The sequence below is a fragment of the Buteo buteo genome, chromosome 16 (genome assembly GCF_964188355.1).
Source record: "Buteo buteo chromosome 16, bButBut1.hap1.1, whole genome shotgun sequence".
NCBI classification, from domain to species: domain Eukaryota; kingdom Metazoa; phylum Chordata; class Aves; order Accipitriformes; family Accipitridae; genus Buteo; species Buteo buteo.
In genome coordinates this window covers 5,223,662-5,249,458 of record NC_134186.1, presented here as the reverse complement: position 1 = coordinate 5,249,458, position 25,797 = coordinate 5,223,662, and the positions used below count along the sequence as shown (strand labels likewise).

Genomic DNA, 25,797 nt, shown 5'->3' with positions numbered 1-25,797 from the left:
CCTTTCGGGGTGTACAAAGCATGTTGTGCTGTTGCTTTCCGGGAGAGCTGGACTCCGGATCGGGGCAGCTTCTGTTTACACTGTGTGCTGGAGCTGCTCCGTGCTTGTCGCTACTTGTTTGGTGGTTTTATTTTTGTATTTTTCTTCTTTCTTCCTGTAATCTCTTGGCAGGATTAGAACTGGCACGTTGCTGAAATAACGTGCGCCCCGCCGTTTTCCCTCTTTCCCTCTTTTTTTTTTTCCGTGGCCAGAGGTCCCTTTGGGCTCCGCCACGGTGGGAAGGTGGAAGGGGGGGATGCGCCGGGTGCTGTTACAGCTGCGGAGGTTCGGGAGGGCTGGGAGGGGAGGGAGCTGCTTGGCTGGAAATATTAAGCAAAACAACAGCAAAGGAAACACACCTGGGGAGGGCGGGTGGGGAGGGGGAAGGAAGATGTGTTTGGCTATTTTTTTGCATTAAAAGGAAAAATTGAACTACTCTTGAATGGTTTATTTATGGGTATGTGAAAGGCGGCGGCTCCGTCACCCTGGAGGCAGCATGGGACGGGCAGGTATCCCTCTGCCCGCAGCCATGAGGGGTGGTCGCTGCTGCTCCGACCCCCGGCCTCGGCCGGGAAGCATCCCACCGGTTTTCCGATGGAGGTCGGAGCCAGGTGGCGGTGGCAGCTCGCAGCCGGTCCAGGTTTTGGGGGGGAACAGCTGTGGGAGCCAGATCCCATGGATTTTTGGGTCAGGGGTCCACCTCCCTCCATGTCCAGCAGCCTTCACTCCATTCCCCTCCGGCTTGCCCCATGCAGGCAGCCCCTTCACTGGGGAGGGACGAGGTCCTTTGGGGGGACACCCCCCCAAAAAAAAAACTGGGCTTACAGCAGGTCCTTCCATCTGCCACCCCTGCCCGAGCTGTGCCCCTTTCTTGGCCGGGAAAGGCTGCGCTCCCGGCCCCTCGGGGGTCGCGGCCCAGGGAGCCCCTTGACCGGGGAGGGGGGTCCCCAGGGTTGCGATGACCCCCGGTTCCCCCCCACCCGCACCCCCTGGGGTGCTGGGCTGGGGGCTGTGCCCTGAGCGCGGGGGAAGCTAAAATATCGGGGTGTGACACAGCAGAGCTTGGGGGGGGCTGCAGCCGGGCCTCGGATTTGCCATTTTTTGCTGGAAAAGCGCAGCCGGACAGTGGGGGCGCCTGGCCCTTTAAGAGCGCCCCCCCTCCACACACACACGCCGCCTGCGCTCCCACGCCCGGCCGACAGGGGGCGCTGATCCCGCCGGTCCTCCGCCGGCCCGGCATGCACCGCGGCTCACCACCCCCCCCCCACCCCCCCGCTCAACTCCCCCCCCCGCCCCGTCCCCGTCCCCCGCGCTCCCGCCATTGTGCCTGCGAGCGCGGAGCGCGCGCGCGCGCGAGGAGCCGCGTGACGGCCCGGGGAGCGCGTGTGGGCGCGAGGCGGCGGGCCTGGGCCATAGACGCGGGGCCGGAAGGAAAGGCGAAGGGGGTTGGCTAGAGCGTCGCCCCAGCCAGGCAGCCGCCGCGGGCGAGTCGGAGTCCGCCAGGCAGCCGCGCCGCGCCCGCGCCCCGGACAAAGCCGCCGCCGCTGCCGCCCGCCGCCCCGCCCCGCCCCACCCCGCCCCGCCAGCAGCCCCGCCGCGGAGCCATGTCGGCCAGCAGCCTCCTGGAGCAGGTAGGAGCCCCGCCGCCACCGTCCGGCCTTCCCCACACCCCACCGCCCCCCTCGCGGTGCTGGGCCTGGCCCGCTAGGCGAGGCCGCGGCTCGGGGCCTAGTGGCGGGGGGAGCGGGCCGGGCCGGGCCGGGCGGCGGCCGCGGCCTTCCCCCCCCCCGCTCAGCGCAGCCCAGCCCCTCACACACACACCTCAGGGCCGCGCCTCCATTGTGCTGCGGCGCGGCCGGGCCTCCCCCCGCCGGGCTGGGCCGGGCCGGGCCGGGCCTCTCCCCCCCCCCGCTGTCCGCCGGGCTCCCACTCGCGGCCGCTTCTCCCTCCCTGACTCACCGCTCTCCCTCTCTCTTTTTATGCCGCGCCGCCGCGCCAGAGACCCAAGGGCCAAGGCAACAAAGGTGAGAGCCCGGGGGCGGCGGGGAGGGCTGGGAAATGGGGGATCCGGCGGAGTTGCGTCTTTGGGGAGTGTGTCCGCGGGGGAGGGACGGGGAGGATCTCCTCCGAAATTTGCTGGGCACGTCCTCGGGTCTCTGTGCCTTTACGCAGCGGAGCGGCTGGGAGAAAAACAATCGGTGGGCTGTGAAGCCCATGGTCGTTGCTGGGGCTGGGGAAAGTTTGCGGTTAAAGAGTGTTTGTGTGGTGGTGAAGTGTCTTCCCACTCTCTGCTGGGCTAAGCATGGTACACTATGACTAGGAGGGGTTAGTTATAAGGTTTGTTTTTAAATACTTTAAGTTGGCAAATGTTCGAGTTTACCAGCAGAGTTCTTTCTAACGCTCTCCATCTCTTCCTCAGTGCAAAACGGATCCGTGCATCAGAAGGATGGGTTAAATGATGATGACTTTGAACCCTACTTGAGTCCCCAGGCCCGGCCGGTGAGTAAGAGTACCTGCTAATAGGCAGGAAGCACCAAGAGCCCCAGGGGCTTCCTGCTGCTCTCTAATGAAGGTGTCCTTGCGCGTTTCCCCATCTCCACTGATGGCAGTTTGATGTTTGCCAGCTTCTGTACTGTAATATGCTATTTTATACACACATTTCTCCAGGCAGAAAACGCTGAATGCCGTTAGATTGTGGTGGGTGAGGTACAAACGTTTTAGTAACTTTTTGAGGGTATAAGGACTTCTTACACTTGATGTTCAGCTCTTTTTTTTTTTTTTTTTTTAACAGTGTAACTGTCTTGAAGTTACCATTTCTGCTCTTTCAGTTTTACTGTTATGACCTTGTTTCCTTGCTGGTTTCTGACTCTTTACACCGTATGAGGAGATGCACTACACTGCATTGTGAAATTGCTTCACACGATGCAGTTACGCTCTGAGGGTTTTTGGAGGTTACTGTCAATGTTCTTATCTCTCCAACAAGTAAACTGAAAATGCATGTCATGGGGTTTTCTCTGCTTTTCACCAAAAAACCCACAGAACACACATGTGATAAAGGCTGTTAAGGCTTTTTAGAACTTGAGTTAGAAGTTGAGCTGGAGAGCTTGTGATCAGCTCCTGAGTCAGACTTCCAGATACTTTTCCTCTTAACTTTCTATTTAAGATTAGGTCCACTGTTAACTATTTTTTGTTTGTTTTTCTTAATGAGTGGTAAGAGAGTGACACATAACAGATGGAGTTCAGCTGATTACATGGTACAAGTAAGCATTATAGATAAACATCTGTAATAAGACTGGAGCAGTTAGTTCATTCTCTTGGCTTCTCTTTCCACTTGTGATTAGTAAGCATAAGCTGTTCTGGTTCTCCCTTTCTGTATTTTTTTGATCATTTTCACTAGTCACTATATTTATTTTTTCATATAACAGTGATGCATGTTTTACTGGAACACAAGAACAGGTTTCTGTCTCAGTTGAATTTTCAACAAGTATTTTCCTAGTTTGTGCTAAAGATATGAGGCTTAATATTCTTTAAGTTCCTGTCAGTAGTTCATAATCTTCAGAATTCCACCTGTCCATTAAGATAACATTAAGCTGCATTCAGCTCCCTAAAAAGTTAAAAGCCTAAATTTGACCTGCATAGGGCGAGAGAGTGTGATTACTTTCTCAAGTCTTGAATAAAACTAGCTACTTTCATAGTAGCCATCACTTAATGATGAGGTTTTTCTGTCCCAGAAATTAATATCACCAATTTCCAGCTTCCTTCTTCTGAATGTGGATGTATTTCCTGCAAAGTGTAGTTTATTTAAATCTCCTAAAGAGAATGAAGGTTAGTATAATGTTAGAACCAACATGATATTTTACCCTATTTTGCATGTTTGATGAAGAACTTCTGAATATTTAGTTTCTTTTTGCGTGTGTCACACTGGTAGAAATACATTTTAAAAATAAGGAAGTGATTGGAGCACGCCCCAGGAGGTAGAGCAGAGCTGTTGCTCTAGAAATTCAGCAGGAGTGAGGTAAAACCACCATGTTAACTTTGAATGAAACTTTAGGGCAACTTTATGTCAGTTTCTCACTGTGCTGTATTGCTTGTCAGCTCTCATCCATGTTTTCACACTCTGTGTAATAGAAAACAAAACCCTAGGGTTCAGTCTGGAGAGGGCCACAGTTCTGCTGAGCCAACCAGCCAGGCTCAAAAATACAAAGGTATCAAAGCGTGCACCTCTTTTCTGAAGATGGGAAAGGGAGTTACAGATATGGCTCTGGAAAATTAATTAAATGCAGCCCACTGCCGCAGAGTAAGGCAAGTGGTTTCTGAAATTGCTTTCTGAGCTTTCCACATAGGCATGAGGTAACCAGGTTGTAAAGTTTCATGGCTTTTCATTCAGGAGTTGCTATTTCAGGTGCGACTGTTGCTAGCTTGTCAGCCAAGTAAGTTAGGTTACTGTGTATTTTAAAGCTCAGATACACAGTAAGTGATTCTTCAACAGTTTAAAAACCAAAAGTTCAGCAGCAACAATAAGTAAGCTTAAACCCTGGTTCTTGTCTGCAGTGAAGAGGAATAGTGAATTTGAGGAAATAACTGTACAAAAAGTCTTAGTCATTGGAAAGAATTAAAAGCCAGTGAAGTTTTATTTGCATACTAATCAGTAACTGTGTCAGTTGTGCGAGGGCAGGGTAGCAGAGCGAGGTGGCGTGTTTGATAGTGAAGCATAGTTCTAGACATTCAGGTAGTGAACAGCAGCGAGCCTGTCTTAAATCTGCTTTCAGCTGACAGTGCTCAACTGTTAACTCCTGTGCTCCCTCCTTACTACATGAGTGTAGCTGGTGAACACTCTACACATTACAGCTTAATACAGAGTAAGTTAAAATTTCTCATGAAGGTAGACACACAATGGCATGTAAGAAAATATTTTGAGGAGACAAGTTTTAGTCTGACAGTAATGTGCTTCATGTGCTTTGAGGGAGAAGCCTGTGGAGAGGAAACCATTACTCTGCCTGTTGGGCTCAGGTTTTCGGTATGGGCCGGCATGTTTATGTTCCATTAAAGCTAATTTCCAGGAGAGTGTATTGTTACTTTTATAGTTGAGGGGATTATCTTTTGAAGAGACTTTGCTTGTTCAAAATAATAATTTTTTTTTCTTTTTTTTAAGTTCCTTCATTTGCCTTATAAATTAGTCAGTGTCAGTATTTGTGCTTTTGGACTGATTGAGCCCTAAAGACTGTTTGTTCATGGGTTTGGGTTTAGCTGGACTGAGTTCCTCAGTTAGTAAAACCATACCCTGGATAAGAGTTAGTTTAGTTGTTAATTTGCTTTTAGGACCCCTTCTTTGGGAAAATGGAAAGGATGGAGAGAGCATCTCTGAGTTTTCATGCATTCACACCATGAAGTACCACAGAAAGCTTTTTAGTTTTTTTGTTTTATTCAATGAAACAAACCTTGTCTTTGAAAACAGTGTTATATAATTCCTATTAATTGTTGTAAAGTTGGGGCTGTGTTAGCCCCAAACCTGTTGCTTCCCTTTAACTTGGTGGAAGGTGGAGAGGCAAACCAGCTATTTCTGGAGGGTGCCAGAGCCATCTTGAGAGCCTCCATAGATTTCAGTATGGCATGAAGTCCTTCGGGAGCTGCACTTGGCACGTGAAAACATGATTCAACGAAAAATGGAGTAGAGCCTGCTGCAAGCCAAGCTTTTAAATGGGAACTGAATCTGACTTTCATCTCATCTGCATTGGGTTGGCATGTAAACGGCTGTATAGCACGAGGCTGTCTGCACACAGGTTCAAATTACTGGATGATAATGTCCATTAGCGTGGCTTTAACCGCTCCCCGGAGGGGGCGTTGGTTTGAATGCAAAATGACAGATGTTTTTCATGTAAGCAAATCTTGGTGATGTCTGAGAGTTCCCTAATTGTAAAATTAGGCATTTGTTTTTGTAACCTGAAGGCTACTTGGATGTTACAAAGGGAGACCAAGGCATGGAGCAGCCTTTTTTGCTCTCTGAATTTGAAGCCTACTTTCTTAAGCAGCTGCTGTCACCATGCTATAAAAGGCTCCTATTGAAACCCTATTGATTACTCCTCATTTTCAGGTGTTTTTTTAGTATGTGCCTGCAGCACTGGAGCAATTTGTGTTTTGAGTAGGCTTTAAATCCCTGTTTCTTTGCAAGTTCTTGGAGTATTATGAGCTCTGAAACTTTAAATTGTGGGGATAAAACTGTTTTCGTGGGTAGTTCAGTTTAAGGAAGGCAATTAGGGACATTGATGATTTTGGCAGTACACTTCCACTGGACTTTTCCTCCATATTCCACTTCTCTGCATCCTTCTCCCAAGTCCTCCCTCAGACAACAGAATAAGGGCTGATAAGTATGGTACACAGGCAAGAAAAGCCCTCTTCAGTAGCAGCTACAAAAAGTAGAAGATAATATTTGGATGCTAGGTAAGATACTGTTTTTATAGCCTGAGCAGGAGCTCTGGGGCAGTCCAGTGTCCAGTCCCACATCATGCATCAGGAACACAATGCGCTCCCATCTCAGCATGGGAAGCTTGCTAAGCCTTTGTATTTAATCTTTCTGGCAATGAAACCGTTTTTAGAGCACTTGTAACAAAGGAGGTGTTTCAAGGCTGGGCCTGTTTATCTGCCCAGCCCTAAGGTAGGGAGGGGTGGGGCACGGGAAGTCTAGCATAGCTTTTATTCCTGGTCCCTTGAAATTTGTTCAACTCATTCTAATTATTCAGTGCTTATTTTTTGGTTTGTTGTTTTGTGTTTTTTTTCCAGAATAATGCATACACTGCAATGTCCGATTCCTATTTACCAAACTACTACAGCCCCTCCATTGGATTCTCCTACTCCTTAGGTGAAGCTGCCTGGTCTACGGGGGGTGACCCACCCATGCCCTACCTAACCTCTTACGGACAGCTGAGCAACGGGGAGCCTCACTTTCTCCCAGACGCGATGTTCGGGCAGCCAGGGGCCCTTGGCAGCACTCCATTTCTCGGGCAGCACGGCTTTAACTTCTTTCCAAGTGGGATTGACTTTTCAGCTTGGGGGAATAACAGTTCTCAGGGACAATCCACTCAAAGCTCTGGCTATAGTAGCAATTATGCCTATGCCCCTAGCTCGCTGGGTGGAGCCATGATTGATGGGCAATCTGCCTTTGCTAATGAGACTCTGAACAAGGCTCCTGGCATGAACACCATTGACCAAGGGATGGCAGCTCTGAAGCTGGGCAGCACAGATGTTGCAAGCAGTGTCCCAAAAGTCGTTGGTTCAGCTGTCGGTAGCGGATCCATTACCAGTAATATCGTGGCATCTAACAGTTTGCCTCCAGCTACTATTGCTCCTCCAAAGCCGACCTCCTGGGCTGACATCGCTAGTAAACCAGCTAAGCAGCAGCCCAAGCTGAAGACCAAGAATGGCATTGCAGGTTCGAGTCTTCCACCACCTCCAATAAAACATAACATGGATATTGGAACTTGGGATAACAAAGGGCCGGTGGCAAAAGCCCCATCGCAGGCCTTAGTTCAGAATATTGGTCAGCAGCCAGCCCAGGTGTCCCCCCAGCCCGTGGGTCAGCAGATCAATAACAGCCCACCGGTGGCACAGGCTTCAAGCGGGCAGCAGCCCCAGCCGCTGCCTCCGCCGCCACCGCAGCCAGCCCAGCTGCCCGTGCCGCAGCAGGCGGCTCAGCCCACCCGCTGGGTTGCCCCTCGTAATCGTGGCAATGGGTTCGGTCAAAACGGAGTCGATGGTAATGGAGTGGGACAGTCTCAGGCCAGTTCTGGTTCTGCTCCTTCAGAGCCTCACCCGGTCTTGGAGAAGTTGAGATCCATCAACAACTACAACCCCAAGGATTTTGACTGGAACCCAAAACATGGCCGGGTTTTCATCATTAAGAGTTACTCTGAGGACGATATCCACCGTTCCATTAAATATAACATCTGGTGCAGTACAGAGCATGGCAACAAGAGACTGGATGCCGCCTATCGCTCCATGAATGGGAAGGGCCCCGTTTACTTACTGTTCAGTGTCAACGGTAGTGGTCACTTCTGCGGAGTAGCAGAAATGAAATCTGCTGTGGACTATAACACGTGTGCGGGTGTGTGGTCCCAGGACAAGTGGAAGGGACGTTTTGATGTCAGGTGGATTTTTGTGAAGGACGTTCCCAACAGTCAGCTGCGACACATCCGCCTAGAGAACAACGAGAATAAACCAGTGACCAACTCCAGGGACACTCAGGAGGTGCCTCTGGAAAAGGCTAAGCAGGTGTTGAAAATCATTGCCACCTACAAGCACACCACCTCCATCTTTGATGACTTCTCACACTATGAGAAACGCCAAGAGGAGGAGGAAAATGTTAAAAAGGTAACTTGTTTGTCTGTCTCGGCAAAGTCCTGCAGGGCAGGACATGGAGGAGGGCTGCCTTGTGCTGGACTAAATCTGGGGCCTGAAGCCATGGGCTTGTGAGCAAGCTTGGTGGGCATCAGTCTGCCTTTTGGCTAGCTGCGTGCTCGCACATGGAACCCGCTACCCAAATGGCAGCCCCGATTTGGGGTGGAAACAGGTGCTGGCACCCCAGCAGAGCGGTGTGAGGAGGCTTGCCCAGGCCCTGCCTGCAGTCGACTGCCGTTTGGTTGCTCTAAATCTCAGCCTTCCCCGAGTGCTGTATTCTAAACAAAATTTATTTCTGTGCTATTGTCAGCTCCTGGATCAGAACAGTTTAAAGTAGGAGATCAGTGGGGGGTTCAGGGAGTTGTTAGAAAACAGAGCTGGGTGTTTGAATAGCTGCCTAATCCACCCCCTACCCAAAGTGGGGTCAGTGTGACAGATGTTTCCCACCACTTGTAAAACCTTCAGGAACGGCAGTTCCTGTCCCTCCCCAGGCAATCTATTCCTACGCTTAATTATCCTTCCTGTTAGAAGGCTTTGTCTAATGCCCAACCTAAATCTCCCTCGCTGCAATTTAAGTCCATGACTACTTGTCCTCTCTCTGGCGGATGCGGAGTGGGTCGTTCTGTTCCTCTTGGCAGCAAGCTTGGCTGTATTTGAAGCCGGTGGGCTGTCGCCTGTGTGGGCACTGCCTGCACTGCCCAGCAGCCTGGCATGTGAGCTGTGCTTGCCACCTGCCTGCAGCTGTGCCGGCTTGCCACTTGGGTCTGTTGGCTCAAAGCTTGCTGTCACCATTGATTCGTTAATGGGAGGATTGCTAATTGAAAATTCTGCCCAAAATTCAGTGACCAGTGGGCCTTGAATCTTACTTGGATACAGCTGTGTTAGTCACCTGTGGCTGACCTTCCCCACAATAGGGGTCTTGCTCCTATTTGATCAAAATAGTAATTACAAATTAGCATTAGCACAGCTTTCTGGTAGTTTGCCAAATTTTCTGATGATCTCTTTAGTTTCAGCAATGGGGTATTTTCCACCCAGCTGTTGAAGAACAGAATTGGGAGCTGCAACTGCTCACTGTGACAGTGAATGCAGTTTTTAATTTTTAATATAATTTACTTGGAGCATTGTCTGTATAAATAGCATCACCCATACACAAAGGTGGTCACGTTTTGCGGCTGTTACCCTAGCACTTAACGGTGCTTGAAGAAAATCTGTAAGGGAGGAATACATTGCAAGGTGTGGAGGTATAAACTTGATTTTTGTGAGAACCTGAATATTTTGCTTGACTTCACATTGTAAAATTGTTCCACTTGGTATCCAGCCTGTACTGAAGTGGTGATTTCTCTTTTACTAACTGAGATTTTGAATGCGATCAGAAACCTAGTCTGTGCAGGACATCTTAGGAAGTGGGAATTCTCACATGCTCCAGATCTGACTTTAGGAAGCAACAGTTTGCAGTGTAAGAGAGGCAGGCCTTGGCACAGTGGGAGAATGCTGGGCAGGGGGGGCAATGTTGCTGGAGGGCAGGTGGGGCTTGGATGATGAGAAGAGTTAATACTGGGTAAATGTAAGCAGGTAGCAAGCAGAAGGAAGAGCAACAGAGTGGAGAAGGCTGGGGGAAAAGTAGACAGACTGATGGTCTCTTCTGGAAAGCTGCTGCATTTGCAAGTTGTTTGTAATGCCTGAAAATCAGTAAGATATTAAAAATGTGGCTTAGCAATTTTCTTAAAACTGTAAACCATCTTTATTCATCTTTCTAATTGCATTTTGAAGTCTCCTCCCCTGCTTTCTTCAATTTCTTTGAGACGTGCTAGTGTATGAGGGTCAGAAGCAGAAACGGTAGCTGATCGATGTTCAATGCGCCAGCGCCTCCTTTCTAAATGATGTTCGAGTTGATTCAGTGTGGCACTCCATTGCGGAAGCGGTTGATTAGGAAAACAGTTATTCTTTGAGAGGGAACTCAGTCATATGTCTCTGGAATTCACAGGCAAGGAGGGAGTCTTGTAGATATACAGTTGGTGTTGGCTTTTTACCATTGACTCACTCTTTGTTGCATGCTCAGGGCCCCTGCCCTGTAACATCCGGCACAGAGGAAGTGACTTGGTCTTTCTTTAAGCAACAGTTTGACCTCCTCGATTGCTTGCTGACGCAGCCTTGAAGATGGTTGAGGTTTCTGTAACTGCTCTTTCATGGTTTCATTGAGAAGCAGTCGTTTCTGCTCATGGAGGGTGGTTTTTTTTTTTTCCTGGAGTGAATGCTGATGGCTACCCTGGGACTGTGGGTGGCAAAAAAAGCCCAAGCCATGCTATGTCTGCTTTGAAGCATCTCGGGTAATCACCTGGATTAAAAAATATATCAGAAACCAGACTTGAGGCCCTGGAAAGTTAAAATGCTGCTCTGGTAGCAGCCGGTGGCGCAGCTCCCTGCCTGCGGTCTGTCAAGCTGCTTTTGTGTCAGGGAAATCCCATCGCTACCAGCTCTTTGTCTCTGCCACCAGTCTTTGGATGGCGGCGATATGTTAATATTCTGCATTCCTGTTCCTTGAAGCTTAAATGTCTCAAGGTTTGGCTTGTTTTGAACTTATAGCAAGCTGTAATTGTTTCACTTGGCTTCAACTTGCCTAAACCTTTGTCTGATTTGCAGTTTGATTCCTGCTTGCTATCCGAGCAGATGGACGAGCTCTTGTGAAAGTCTGGGAACTCTTGAATGTTCTTTTATATTTCTCACTGTTAGAGTCACTTCAGAATTCCCTAAAATAGTTCCAAGAAATCATAGGAAAAATGCTTAGTGTTTGTGCTCTTCCCGCTGGCTGGTGAAGGGGGGGTAAACTGTTCAGTGTTGAAAACACTGAAATCATGCTCTTGCTTGTCCTTTTCTGTTGCCTGTGCCCATCTTGTTATCAGAGACTAATCTCCATTTCTTTCGAGTGTCTTGCTTTTGCTCTATTAATCCAGTTTTTTAAAAGGTTTGGATGTTCTTCTGGCTGAAAATAATGAAGCTGACTCCCAGTGCAATCCTACCTGAAGCAGTTTAGGACTTCTTGAAACACATAACAGCTGCTTTTGTGGCAGAGCATGTCACCAACTTCTTCCCTGTAAGGACTGTTTTATCTGTGTTAAAAAAAAAAAAAAAAAAAAACCAAAAAAAAAACCCCAACAACAAAATCCCTAGCACATAGTAATATACTTGTATTTCTAGGAATGTTGCAGTGACCTCAGTGTAAAGATCTTGGATAGCGATCCGCTTGTACATGAAAGGTTAACAGTTTGTGTTCATTGCAGCAATGAATGTAAACTCGTAAGAGAAGTTTATTTTGGTTCTTCTTCCTGCTGCCTTGCCCAGGGTTGGGTTACTCAGCTACTTGGGGGTTCCAGGGATTTGGGGAAGGCTATCCCATGAAAACCAGTCCTGTCCTGTCCCTTCCAGGGCCAGAGTGCTCAGTTGTCAGGTTTGCAGTTGATAAGAGACACTTTGCATTGGGACTTTGGTCGGTGTTGAGTCAGGATGTGCTGTGCAGGATGGGGTGGGTTTTTTGTGGGTTTTTTCATGCTGAGGTATGCTAGCCTTGAAACGGAAAGGCATGATTTGCCAGACTGGAGCTATTATTTCCAGAAATGTGCTGCTTTGTGTCTCAGCTGACACTGTCTGCGGGTTAAAGGAGTATTAATAGTGGCAAGTGTCACTGCCCCCCTTAGAAGATGTGATTTAAGAGAAAACTAAGTGGTGTTATATGAGCCTATTGGAAACTAGCAGACTGTTTCACAGTTGCTGTAAAAAAGAAATGCTTTCCAATGTATTTTGCAATGCTCTTTTTTTTTTTCTTTCTATTTTGTAATCTCAGAGGGGAGGAAAGAGCATATTTCCTATAGGATGGGCTAGCGCTTTTCTTCCACTGTTAAGGTCATCCTGGCTAGTGCTGCATTTGCTTTGGTTTTACCATATCCAACAGGACATATCCATATCCAAACAGTGTTTCTGACTATAAGATTTGGTTCCTGGATATTGCATATCCAGGCAAAGCCAACTGTTTCCTATGACAGGAAGGGAACATGGCTTGCACTCGCACATCGCAGTTCTTTTCATTCCGTGATCCCAAGGCTGTTTGCTCTTTCTGCTCCAGATCCTGGCCATAGTGAAGTTAATTGATTGATGCACCAGACAGAATTTCCTTGCTGCGAATACCCTCCACTGTTCAGCAGTGTACACAGTTTCTCTCAGTTTATTTCCAGGCCTTTTAAATTCTGTACATGTGTGTCCGTGCTTGTATATTTGGCCTGTAATAGAGGAAACAGAAACCATACTATTTATTTTAGGAGTTTGGTACTGGCTGTTTGACATAAGGAGTGCCTTGTTCTTATGATATCTTTAAGACAGCACTACAAAGCACTTAGTGCATTCTTGCATATTTTTCATTGTGTTCTAGCTTTGTTTAAAGGCAGGAGAAAATGGGAGGGGAAGGCTTAGATCTAGCTGGTGCCCTAATGCTTGTTTTCTGCTGTAAGACAGGGGACTTTGTTTCCTCATCTGTAAAACGGGAGCAGCTGGGAGCCATTTCACTGCAAGTGAAGTGGAAGTTGAGTGTTGGAAGAGTAAGCCTGTTGCACTTGCCTCATAGCCCTGCCTCTCACTGTTAATACCTTGTTAGCAGTCTTTAAAACAGTATTCTAATGTAGCATTTTGTTAATATTATAAAATAATAAAATATGGTGTTATAAAACAAAATGTTTAAAGTCAACTTGTTGAAGTTGGTTTAAGGAGCTGTCTAGATACACTGTTTAAAATTGTTTATTGAGGACTGGTAGTGGGATTCAGAGCTGTTTTCTAGTCACTGGGCCAGATGCAGTGCGGGCCATACGCAGTGAGGAGGTTTTGCGCTTCTTACAGGTATGGCCTTGAGCAGGGGGAGTTTATTTCATTTCCTGTTTTTGTGAACTTGTTCCCAACTCACTTGTTGCCCACATGGTGTGGGTAAAGCATCATGCCCTCTCCCATCCACAGTATCTTCACTTTGGCTGGGTGATTTCAGCTCCAAGTTGCAGAATACCCTGAACTGATCGTTCTTATAAATAATTAATTGCATTCACAATGAATGTACTAATGACTTCAAATGAATGCCTTAAATTAAAAAAAAGGTTTTCTTCCTTCAGCAGTTGAATTTGCGAGCCACACACATGCAATTTCAACTCCCTAGAAACAATGTGGAGGGTTTGGTATGTGAGAAGGGAGTGTGTAAGGTGTCAGCAGTGGTGGCTTTTTTTGTTTTTTCTCCCAAGCGTTCTGACTAACTTACTGACACTGAGGTTAATAGCTACTGACACAGGCCTTGTGTTTCGGGTTATTTTATTAACAGCTGCTTCTCCAGAAAAAGTAGTTTTCCTTGGAAGATAAGTGTTTGCCAGCCATTTTGCTCGGTGAAAGCACAAGGGCACGGTCCTTTTCAGTTCCCTGGATTTCTGTCTGGTGTAGAAGTGCAGTGGGTCACAAGACATTGCTGAAAACTGATTAGGATCCCAGGAAAACTGTTGAAGTACATTGATACATGAGCCTTGTATGTATGCAATACATCAAGAATAGCTTCATGTGCAATGTTCCTCACTTGTTCCTAATGAAAATGTAATTCTGCAACAGAGTTTTTTCTGAAAGAAGTTGCTTTCTTCTTTTCTATTTCCTGTAAAGTGTTATGTGACAGGTGTTTGTTTAGGAAGCTTCTTGTTCTGTACTGCATGATCGTTTTTGCCGCAGTTATTAGAGTCCACTTGTTTTCCTGGATGGTCTTGTTTGTACCTGATAGTAATTGTACTATCTTAGGGCTTTGTGAGTTAATAAACTAATTGCTTAGTGGTGCAAAATGCTGGATGCATGCCAGCTAGAACAGTGCCACCCTGCTTTTACTGTGGCAAAGTTACCCAGGGAGGTCTCCGTTAACAAGGATTGTCATTATCCAAGCTGATGACTGGGATAGAGAGTTGATTGTAGCTCCTTCCAGTGACTAGCTGCCCAGTGTGAGGCTTTTTAATTGACGTGTAAGTCATGTAATACTGCATTTGAGCAGTTAATAATGAAGCGTTTGGATTTTGTAAGCTGTCCTTCAGCAAGAACTTGGAAATGAACTTGGAATCATTTCTGGTTCCATATGATTACTACTTTTTTTATTAAGAGGACAATGCTGAGCTCTCTTTTATTGTGGTTAACTGCAGAGCTATTTCTTGTAATGTAATACCAGTTTAGAAGACTTAGATAAAATCTACCCAAAGCTCCATCTTTTGTTTCTAATCTTAGGGGGGGGAGAAACCACACTTTTAGTTTCCTTCCCTATGCGAATCTGTACATACAGGGAAGGCTCTGCTTTCTCGGCTCTGTTATTTGTAATGTGATGCCCTCTCCTGTAAAATGACTTAAGAGAATTTCCCATTGTCATCTGCAAACTTTTAAGAAATTGTGAAGTCTTGATCATCAACCTTTTGGCTGTTGCAGGCTAGCCTGATGTGAGGTTCAGCTGATTTGAGTGCTATGATCTTGATATGTTTAAAGGAGGAAACAAAAAAAATTGAAATATAAAACTGTGTTCCAGTGAATAATGCTTTGTGTTCAAGTGGCAATAAAATGAGGGTACACATAAATGGCTATAGGGAGTGTTGGCTCTTTTACTTGAGCTTGTGAATTCAGCTCTTCATGGTTGACAGAAGTAGGCAAATAGATCTCCTCTTGTCCTTCCATAATACAGAATATTGTGGTGTGTTTTTCTTGTGGCGTGAAGTATTTTTTTCTGCCTTAATTGGGATGGAGGTAGTATTTTGGTGGCAAACACAAGAACAACTGTAGTGGGTCAGGCCATAACTCTGTGTAGTCTAATGTTGCATCTCCTTTGGCTGCAAGATCTGCAGGTCTGCTGGACACGTAGAGAGACATTGCTCAAGCATCCTTGCTGGTTTTTTCCAAGTAAAAAGCTCTGTGTGTAGCTAAACAATAACATGGTCAAGAGCAAATGCCTGTAAGGACGGTGTAAGGACACATATTTACGCATCTCTGAAGGTTTTCCTTGCCTTTAACAATTTGTGGCTCAGGAGTTTCTTTGACCCAGAGGATGTATCTTTGTCTTTAATAGCTTATGATTTCTCTTCATGCCCAAGATTTTGATGCATTCCTTGAGCATCCTCAGGATCCTGCAGCAGCAAGTTCTTCAGCTTAATTATGTGTTGGGTAAAGAAACACATCCTCTTGGTTTGCTTTGAGTCTGCCTCATGTGATGCTCCCTAGTTCTTGTGCTGGAAGAGGTGGTGAGCAGTAGATTTCCCTGTCCTCTCTGTGCCTGCTCTGCTTTTACAGTCGTCTCTCTTCCAGGCTCGAGAGCTAGAGCATGGTAGCTCTGCAGATGGAAACCCTTCTGTCCTTTGCTCATCCCTGTTGTTTTTCTCTGACCCTTTTCCAGTTCTTCTGCAATGCCCGTAGAGACAGAGGAGGAGAGCTACGCACTGTTCAGGATAGAGGTGCAGCTTGGGTTTGTATAAAGGCATAGTGATCTGATCTATTCTGAATTATGTTTACTTTTCTTGATGGTAGGCATTTTCCTGGAGCTATAGATTGTAACCCTGAGCTCGTGTTTCCAATTGTTAATGGTCAGTTTGGAGCCCGTCATTTTGGAGTTAGGACAGTGCTTTTTTCCCATGTGTGTCATTGATTTACCTAAACTAGACAGACCAAATTTACTGTTATGTTCAGCTGCTTTTTCTCACAAAGTCTTCCATTTCTTCACAGTTGGCTGCTATTTTTATTGCCCTGAGTAGCTTTGTATCATCAATAAACTTTGTCACTTTATTATTCACTCCTTTTTCTAGTTTTTCTATGAATACATGGAACCACAAATTCCAGTGAAGCTCCACAGGTTTTCTCTGCACAAGATCATTCAGTCCTTGGCATTACGCTCACATAGAGTGACAGAGGACAGCACAAAGGCATTATTAACTCTACAGCAGTGAAGATTTTGAAACATTAATGTGGGGGTCCTTCATTTTTCTAAAGAATAATGTGGCACTTGTTTTCCAGTGCTAATACTTGCTGCGTGAGCTATGATTTAAGATAACCAACATCATGAAACACATTTCATGTAAACCCAAATGAGAAGGAATGCTAGTGTGTTTAAAAAAAAAAAAAAAAAACAAGACAAACCCTTACTGTATCTGGTGTAGGTCAAAAGTGTGACATGATGCTCTGAGTGAGCCTCTGGTAAATGCTGTCAGTATTTCAATGCTATTTGCTTAAATTTTCACACTAACCATTCCCATTACTTTTCGTCCATGCTATTAACTTTCTTCCCTGCTTTGTGAGGATTTTGGTGTGGACAGATAGGTCAAAGCCAAGTGCCCCTCTCTGTAGTGGGGAGATTCAGCTGCCCAAATGGGAAGTGTTAGCAAACTGCAAAAAGAAACATGGCAAACTTCTCATCCCTTGCAGTGATGGGGAAGAATAAAGACTCTGGTTTCAGATAAGGAAGATTTTTCTTCCTCCTCAGGGACTTGAAAGGACTTGTGTCGTCATTATTTTACTTGTGCTCCAAATCCAGCAAGTCCAGTGCCAGTCCCTAGTTGGGAGCCCAGTCGTCCTCACATGGAATGCCATTGGGAGTCCTTCCAGGCTCTGTGTTGCTCTTTGCTCAAAATATTCATGTTTGTTGTTAGCTTTTTTCACCATTCTATTTCCTGCACAAGTTTTTCCCTGTGGGACGCAGCTCTCTATGGGAGGGTAGTTATAAATGTTTATGGGAATTGGGCTGCTTTATTCGTGCAATCGAATGTGATGTTTAAGCAAGAAGAGGTTCCTTCTTTGCAGTTGGTTGCATCAGTTTTAAAGGTGCCTTGAAAGATGCTAGAGAACAGTGGCATGCCTGTCAGTATCTGACAGCTAGGACCACCTCGCTTGTACAAAACCCACTGCAGGGGGCAAGTCCTGGCACTCTTAGTGTCTTCCTTACCCCTCACCCCAAGCTAGTTGCTCTGACATGGAAATTCAATGTCTGATGTAAAGTGCATGGCCACTGTGGTGTTTTAAGTTCCCTGATGTTAAGGCATGTTTTGGCTTACAGCTGTACCTGAAGAATTGCATCTTGCTGTTCCTTATTTATTCTCCGTGACTTCATATCCTTCTGACTAAATGGTGAGGTGACTGGTGTGTAGCAACGCCGCGGTGTGCTCGGGTTTCGAGAGAAAATCAGAACTTCCTAACTGCCCAGCGATGGATGTTCAGTGTGGTGGCAGGGGACACCCTGTTGCTTCCTGCTGCTTTCTGCATTTTTTGGGGCAAAGTCTGAACTGCAGGGGCTGACCAGGCACAGCTGCATCCCTGCTTGGCTCATGCTTTTTCAGTAGTGCAAGTTTGCCCCTTTTGGGGTTGTGTGGATATTTGGGGTTGATCTGTAAAACAAAAGGTCTTTCCTGCTCTGACAAGGAGTCACTTTTATTTGCATATCTCCTGTCTTCATTCTTGGTGGTGAGCTCCGTTACGTGAACGGGAGGTAGGATGAAGGTGTCTGACTATAACCAGATCCCTGTATCTGATTTTTATCCCCTTGTGTAGGCAGACTAGGATGTAGCTTTTCTCTATAACTTTGGTGGCTTTCTAATGCTGACAATAGGAAAACCTCATATTTGGTTTGTAAATGAGTTAGGACTCGTGGCTGTTTGTAGAGCAGATGAGCATAATAAAGTGATGCATCGTCCGTTGTTTGTGCTGACTGTGACCGTGCATTGAGCTGATCCTGCTGGGAAGGCTGTGCTGGGCATGTCTGAGGCAACAGGCTACTGTAACACCTGATTTCTAAGGCAAGTCAGAGGTTTGCCTCAGAGACACAGGCACATGGAAATCCTGCTGTGTTGCTTTGCTAGGGTTGCATCCAGTGCATGACAGGCAGCAGGGTTGGGAGGAGAATTCAAACAGCAAAATGCCGCATCGTTGCAGCAAGCGTTGTGGGTTGAGTTGGGCTGTTGAGGGAGGTGTCTGATGAGCGAAAGTTGTGTGTGCGTGTCTGAAGGCTAGTATTTGATTGCTCTGATGGTCTCAGCCTTTGGAGAATGATACTGGTAGCATAGACTGTGCTCTAATGAAGTGATCTCCTGCTGTTCCTTTGAGGGCTCTTACTGGGTGAGTGATGTCTTTTGCTTGTAGTTCCTTTTCAGTTTGAAACTGAGACTGCTTCCTGGCCTGCCTGATGTCTTCAGGCTACTACACTGTGCTCCAGGTCAGACAGGTCCAAATAAACCGTGGTTTGTGTGCTGCACAGCTGGGAGCCATGCTTTTGGTTCTTCTCCAGGCCCTCCCTTTGATTATAGCCTTCTATTTCCCCATCTGTAGTGTGGCAATAATATCCTTACCTTTGCTAGAGGAGTACTGGGGTGGAATGTTTGTTGTTAATGAAGGTTAGAGCTTCTGAACAAATGTGCAGCGTTATCACCTATTGTCATCATTTCTCGGTACCAAACCCTTGAGCCTTTTGTTGTTGTTGGCTCCCCACAGTGCGACTAGGTAATGTAATCTCTCATCAGCCTTCTCTTCCAGCTCCTATCATTACTATTATCAGGACCTGACTTGTGACATTGCTGCAGCCCCCCCTCGGGACAGCGGTGATGTGACTGAAGTGGCTTAAGCGGGATGATTACAGAGGACTCCTACTTACACACGCTTGCCTTGTCTGAGCCTGGTGCTTCTAAACACCGCCAGCCCAGAAGCGTGCTCGCAGTGATGTGTGGGTGTCAACACTTGATTTGAGCGATGACATGTGTCTTTCTAGTCATCAGCGTATCACTTTGCACTTCAGCCATTTTGGTGCTGCTGTATTCCTGCCCCTCTGGTTGCTGAGTGGTTTGATAGATGGAGACGAGGGTCTGAGCTGGTGTCTTTTTCTTGCTCCTCCCATGTGGATCAATAAGACATGGCCCAGGTCTAATGAAAGCGCGGCCAAAGAGAATAAAACACTTCTGATGGAATCTCTTTCCTCTCCAGGGACTACATGCCAAAGCAAAGCCCAGCGTGTGCATGGAGATGCTGTTCTGCCTTCTCCTGGGCTGTCCTATAGCTGGGTGGGCTGTGGGTTACACCATCCCACAGGCCATGATTTTGGAGGAGGGTGAGCCGGGAAGGACGAACGTTTGCAACACTGCTAACCTTTGCTATGTGTTCTGGTAGATCTGTTTGCTTCTTTGCTATGATTTGGCTGCTCACTTGTTACTCCATAACGCCCCAAGGGCCAAGATGCGTTCATGGGATCTGCTGCAGTTTCGCTGGCAGATTAGACAGTGTAAAAATCCTTCAGGCCCTGGCTGCCCCCATTTCCCAGGAGGAGATGGCAAGAGAGTGGCTGTGAATCTCCCAGAGAAGAGCAAGAAAAGCAATATTGAAATTAGTAGAGAGCTGTTCCTTCCCTGTCATCGAGCCCTGGCAGCAGTGCCCTCAGCAGTGCCTGCTCAGCTGGGCAGAGCTCTTGGCTGGCCACCTCAGCATCTCCCAGGGTGGATGGAGACTTGGTTGTGCCTAAAGCCTGGCTCTTTGCAGAGAGCAGGGCAGGGCAGCCCAAGGTAGGTGTTGAAATCAGCCTCTCGAGAGCCCACAGCAGGTGTGGTTGGATGTCATGCTGCATTTTTCTGTGGCAAGCTTCTTAGGATACTGTTTGCAGAGGGGATTGGGTAGTTCTGTGCTGGTATTTTGAGGTTGAATAGCAGGAGGTTTTAAACAGAAGACTAGGTTGAGAAAAATTGGGCTATAATCCACCCTGAAATTAAGATATTCACTTCAAGCATGTCTCTGGACCCCTCTCTAGCTTGGGGACATCTGCTCTAGCCTCTCTTTTGGAGGTGGTGCCTTCAGTTCTGGCACACTGGGATTTTGAGGCGGGATGGGGGGAGTGTCACTTTTGCACTGAGGCTGGGTCCTGTTGCCTGCTCCCTGTGTTAACCATACACTGGCCTTGGGAGCAGCTTCACCTTCACAGTGGGGAGGAGAAGTGACTAATTGGGGGTCCATCTGGTCAGCTACTGGGGCGATGTGCCCAGCAGGACCCTCAGCCGCCGTCTGCAGCCAGCCCAGGACGCCGACCCTGGCTGCTGACAGAGAGGGGGAGCGATTGAACCTGGCAGCCGGCTGATCCCATGTCTGTGTTCGGGAAGACAGAGGCATTAGCTCAGGCAGTTGCGGCTTCTTCCCGAAGGAATGCGTCACATTGCCATCTGTCCTTGTTTAACTTAACGTGCTGGCTGCTGAGCCAGGCAGCAGAGAAGGAACAGGGCTTGGCACCTTCCTTTTGATTTGTGGATTTCCCTGCAGCGCATGTTTTACTTCACGTTCAAGATTGGCTTTGCTTCCCACCATGGTAGGGTTTTTTTGCTGTTGTGCAATGGTGGCTTTTAGCAACCGATAGCACCTGCAACAGATTTGGGCAGACATACTGGAGAAGAGGAGAATTAAGTTGACTTATGTGGGGCAAATATTGTTGAAGAGAATGTGTGCCTTCATCTAATGCCTCCCCCCAGAAGACAATCTGTGCACGGTATCACATAGGGCTTGCTTTGTTGTCCAGCTCGTGCAGAGCAGTTCGAGCTGAAGCCTCCTTGGGTCACCATGTGCATGTGGCTGAGGGGCTGCCAAAGCCCCGGGTATTGTTTCAAGCTGGATGCAAGGCCTCCCTTTTTGGGAAGGTTTCTAAGAATAGATGGCTATACATGCTGTTAGCCTGGGATCGAAACTTCTTGGAGATGAGCTCTCCCTGGATTTAGCAGTGATGGCAGAGGACATTGTTTCTTCAAGCAACCTACATGCTTCTGGCAGAGGTTGCACGCTCCCTGTGCCAGCGAGCCGATGAGGTGGAAGGGAAGGTGCCTCTGATCACTGAGGTAATGTGGGGCAGGGGGAAGTGGGCAGGCAGCTCTGCTGCTGCCCTTATGTCGGGGGACACAGGCCCTGGCAGAGTAGCAGGCTTGCAGGGAAGCATCCTGAGCTGAAACAACCAGATATTTGTTTCAGAGCCCTAACAGTGTCCCTTCTCTTTCAGTGACATACCTTAACGCAAGGGAGAACCCACATTGTCTTGCTCTGCCAGCGGGCACCTACTGCAGGTGTTGCTTTGCCGTGGAGGTTGGATGGACTTGGCATCTCTCAGGACTGGCTTAGGTGGCAATTAACTTGTTCCACCACTGAGTGTGGGAGCCAGAGCCAAAACGCCGTAGTGCCCTTCACACAGGAGACTGCAGGGACTTGCCTGTGCTTGGAGAAGATGCAGTTAAGAGGCAGGGAGGAGCATCAGCCAAGAGCCCTTTAGCTGTTGACAGGTTTTATTTTTGAGGTGGTGTCATATGATCTGGAAATGGCGCTTTGAACGTGGGCTGGGCAGCTTCTTTTAACCCTTTGGGATAGTCTAGACCCACTTCTGCACAAAGCTGCTGGGTTTGGGTTTAACAGAGAAGAAACTGTGGCACGTGGTGCTTGGCACAGGAGAGGATATAGTAGCCCTTGGTGCCTGGGTGTATTTGGTCCTGTGTTGCCTGTTCAGCTTGGCGCAAATGTTTGTCTGGACAGTGTGTTCCTTCAGTGCTGGAGGAGAGATGTGGCTGAACATTGAGGGGGTGGTAGCGGCACTCAGTGGGAAACAAAAACCAACAGGTTCACAAAGCAAGTGAGATGCCATCAGTAGGTTTCAGAGTTATCAGGTGTTCTGCTGGTAGCTGTGGGCTATTTCAGTCCCTGCAGACTGAGACAGAAGTCAGTACTCTCTAGGTTTGAGCTGCAGTCCACTTTGATGCCCACATGGGAATTCAGGTGAGGCTGCAAGGTCTGTGCAGCACCCATGGTGCCCAGAGAGCTGGGCTGCCCTGTTCTGGCAGCAGCTGGATGCAGGCAGAGCTCTGTCACGGGCCCTGGCGTTTGTTCCTCGCTTCCCCTCCCTTTTCCCCGATGCAGGGGCTCTGCCTGATCCCTGCAGCACTCCCAAGTCCTGTTCCCAAAGCTGCCCAGGTCCCCAGCCCAGAGCTGTGTTTTGCCCCGGTGCTGGTTTCCAGCCTGGCGGTGGCTGAGATGTCTTGTGGGTGCTGTGGGTGCGTGCCCAGGAGCAGGCAGCTTTGTCACCCCCGCTCCCAGCCTGTACTGACTGCAGCTGCAAACTTCAGCACTGACCTAGACTCACTTCTTTTTTCACCAATTCTTCCTCAGTTTGTCCTTCTTGGTTGTTAGGGTTGGTTTTTTTCCCCTGTTCCTCTTTATGCTGTTAAACCACTAGCTTGGAGCAGCCTGGCAATATCTGTCCCAGGGAGGACCCGTAACGCTGCTGAAGCATGCTGCTGTGAGCAAGGAGAGAGGAAGAGGAGCAGAGCTGTAGTAGCAACGGCCCTCATTAAGGGGAGACGTGATGAGCTGGTAGAGCCAAGCGGTGTAATATGTCATCACGTTAGCCATATGCAGTCGCAGTATCTCCTTTGCAAACAGAAATGCTCTTTCTCGGACTTTGCTTGCGTGGGACAGGCTTCCATCGCAGATCCACATGTTGAAATGCTGGTGTGTGAAAGCGGTGAATAAAATTTGCTCGCGGCTAACATGTTCCTTTTTTTCTTTTGCAGGAACGCCAAGGCCGTGTCAAGTAAAAGGCCATTCCTCCCACAGAGACTGCAGCAGAGATTGCATCCCAGCTATCTTTCAGAGAGAGAAAGAAAGAGCAAAAATATCCCAGAGAGAATTAGGACTTTTTTTTTTTTTAATTTCATTGACTTCAAAAAGACTCTTACAAACTTGCAGTTTAAAAAAAAAAAAGTATTGGAATTTCACAAGACATAGACTTAAAAAAACAAAAACAACAAAAAAAATCCCTTCTAGGTAGAGTATAGGTAAAAACTGTCCCCTTTCTTTTGGCTTTGGTTGTGATTTCAGAGCATAAGCTTTGTTTTTTGTCTTTTTACTATGTTTTTTCGGATTTTAAAGTCCGTAAGTGGCATATGCCTTTTTTTTTCTCTGATTTTTAAACCCCGCCGCTTCCCTTCCTTCCACCCCCTTGCGCCTCCTTCCCCTGGTTTTGACATTTGCACTTGGAACACCGAGTTGTAACATCCACCATGGAAAGTGGAGTAACTTTTTTCTTTCTTCCCCCCTGGCCTGGAAGAGGAGGAATTCTACAAGGAAGTTGGGGTTTTGGCCTAAGAAGAATTGAACAGAAATTGTCCACGAGGTTGTGTCTTAAAGGTGGTTCATTTTTCTCTGACCCTTTGTTACTCAAAAGTCAAGTACTAGGAGTCCTAAGAAATGTTCTGTTCTTGTGCATTATACAGATTTACAGATTAAGTCTGGATTAATTTGATTTTGAAAGCTGAGAACAGTGGTAAAAACTTGTTTTGTTTACAGGAAAATGAATTTTGGACAAAAAAAATATTGTAAAATGTGTAGTGAATATGTTTCTTCAGTTTCTTGTTAAGCCAATGAGGAATGGGCGTTGCCTTTCTTTTCACCATTAATCACTTCTCAATAATAAACGTGAGATCCTGTTGAGCATCACTGTTGTCTGCCGCTCCCTTTTCAGCGCTTGCCCGGTCCATGGCGTAGCAAGGACGTGCATCTCATTGTTTCCCCTCTGCACAGCAGCTCAGGGGTTCGCTGCTATATTAATACTGTAAAATGAGTGAAGTCTGGTTTTTCCCTGGGTTTGAAGCAGGGTGGTGTGACCTGTCTCTGGGCATCCCAAGCTCAGTCCTGGCACAGTACCAGGGCTTTTTCCTGGCACATTGGCATTGGTTTTGCTCCTTGATGTGGGAAGATGTCCAGTTGTGTGGTCTGGCACTGGGGCAGAGCCCCTGCTTGCCCCCAGCCAGCCCTCCCCAGGGTGAGAGGGGCAGTGCCCAGCTGGCCTCGCTCTTCAGGACTCATTCCCATTTCACAGGTAAGTTGGGGATTATCCAGCTCCTTCAGGTGTGTGAAGTGCAGACACCTGCTCACATCCCAAATTATCTCCCCTGGGAAAACTGCTTGTGGTCAAGAAATAAAAGAATCCAGGTTTTCTTGTTTTGGCAGTTCAGAGGGAATAAAAGAGCCACAAACGAATCTACTGTCTAAGCCAGTAACAGTGCTTTAATTGTCGATAATGGGTTGTTGTCAAGGAAAATTGTGCTATATTGAAAATATCTCAATTATTACATCACAGTTGGGAAATATCTGGAAGCAGCCAGCTCTGCTCTTCTCACCTTGGGTGGAAAATCAGCGTGGTGAGCCTTGCTTTCCCATCACCCTGTTCCTGCACCACGCAGGACAGCAAATACTCACAAGCCTTGTATGCACTCACTGAAAAGCATGTTTAATTTCTTTTTTAAATGTTTTTGACTAATTCTTGCTTCTGAAAAGCAAACAAAACCCAGCTCCAAATAGCCCGGTGCGTGTCGGGTGATGACTTGGGCTGCTTCCTGGGGGTGATTTGGGCTGGTATTTCTGCAGGTGTCAAAAGCAGTTTGTGGCCATTTGCATTTTATTGGGATATTTTACTTGTTTTCTCTGGAAGGATTTCTGTCCTTCTAGTTCTTTGATAGATTTGGCCTCTCTGTTCACCTCTGAGCTGACTGAAAACCCAAATTCCTTACTGGTGTCCTCCTGTGTTTTCAGATGGGGAGTGTAAAGCCTGTGTCATTTGCAAAGCTGGAGGAAATCAGGGCAGAAACTTGATTAAAAGCCCAAATTAAACAATTTGTCTTTTGAGAGAATCAGCTTTTCTGCTGTGCCTGGCAGGTGTTTGCGTGCTCGGTTTCACTGTTGGTCAGACACTGTTCTCCATTTTGGTCTTCAAGCAATGACCCAAGAGAGAAGGGAGAGGAACAGGAAGATGTGATTTGAAAACCCCAAGGCTTCAGATGCAGGTGTAGTACCTGCAATTATTTTTACATAAGAAAAAAAAAAACTATTCCCAGGTCATATCCGTGTCCTCCAACCTGGGACGGCCCCACGCTGGCGTTGCATGCTGCTGCTTGAATTTCCCCTTGTGTTTAGCCGCATGAGAGCTAAAATACTCTTTTTTTTTTTTTTTTTTTTTCTCTTTCCTCTTTCAAGGCAAAGCACGTGAATTGCTGAGATGTCGCACTCGTGGTGCCTGTGTTCTCCACAGGATTTATTCTGCAGCGCCTTCAACCTTGGCATCACTTCCATGGAAACCAGTCACCTCCGGGGCCGTGTGTGGGGATGGGAGTCTGGCATGCTCAGGGACCTGAAACAGCCCCATTTCACCCCAAACTGGAGAGGGGAGAGAAAAATAGGTAGTTTTCTACATTGCTGGCTGGCTGTGCTCCTCCTTTCCTGTTTGGGAGACCTGCGGGGCTTCTGGAGGGGAACGGAAGGTATAACACCAAAATTGGGTCTAATGTTAAATAT

General features: G+C 47.2%; 1 protein-coding gene across 1 annotated transcript; it reads left to right on the top strand.

Moving 5' to 3' along the window:
* The first annotated feature begins 1,382 nt into the window (after nucleotides 1-1,382).
* On the top strand, nucleotides 1,383-23,943 carry YTHDF2 (YTH N6-methyladenosine RNA binding protein F2). Its single transcript, XM_075047630.1, has 5 exons — nucleotides 1,383-1,670; nucleotides 2,039-2,063; nucleotides 2,459-2,538; nucleotides 6,817-8,403; nucleotides 23,019-23,943. The coding sequence occupies exons 1-5, from the start codon at nucleotides 1,644-1,646 to the stop codon at nucleotides 23,040-23,042; spliced, it is 1,743 nt and encodes a 580-aa protein (XP_074903731.1). The 5' UTR covers nucleotides 1,383-1,643; the 3' UTR covers nucleotides 23,043-23,943.
* The last annotated feature ends 1,854 nt before the right edge of the window (nucleotides 23,944-25,797 follow it).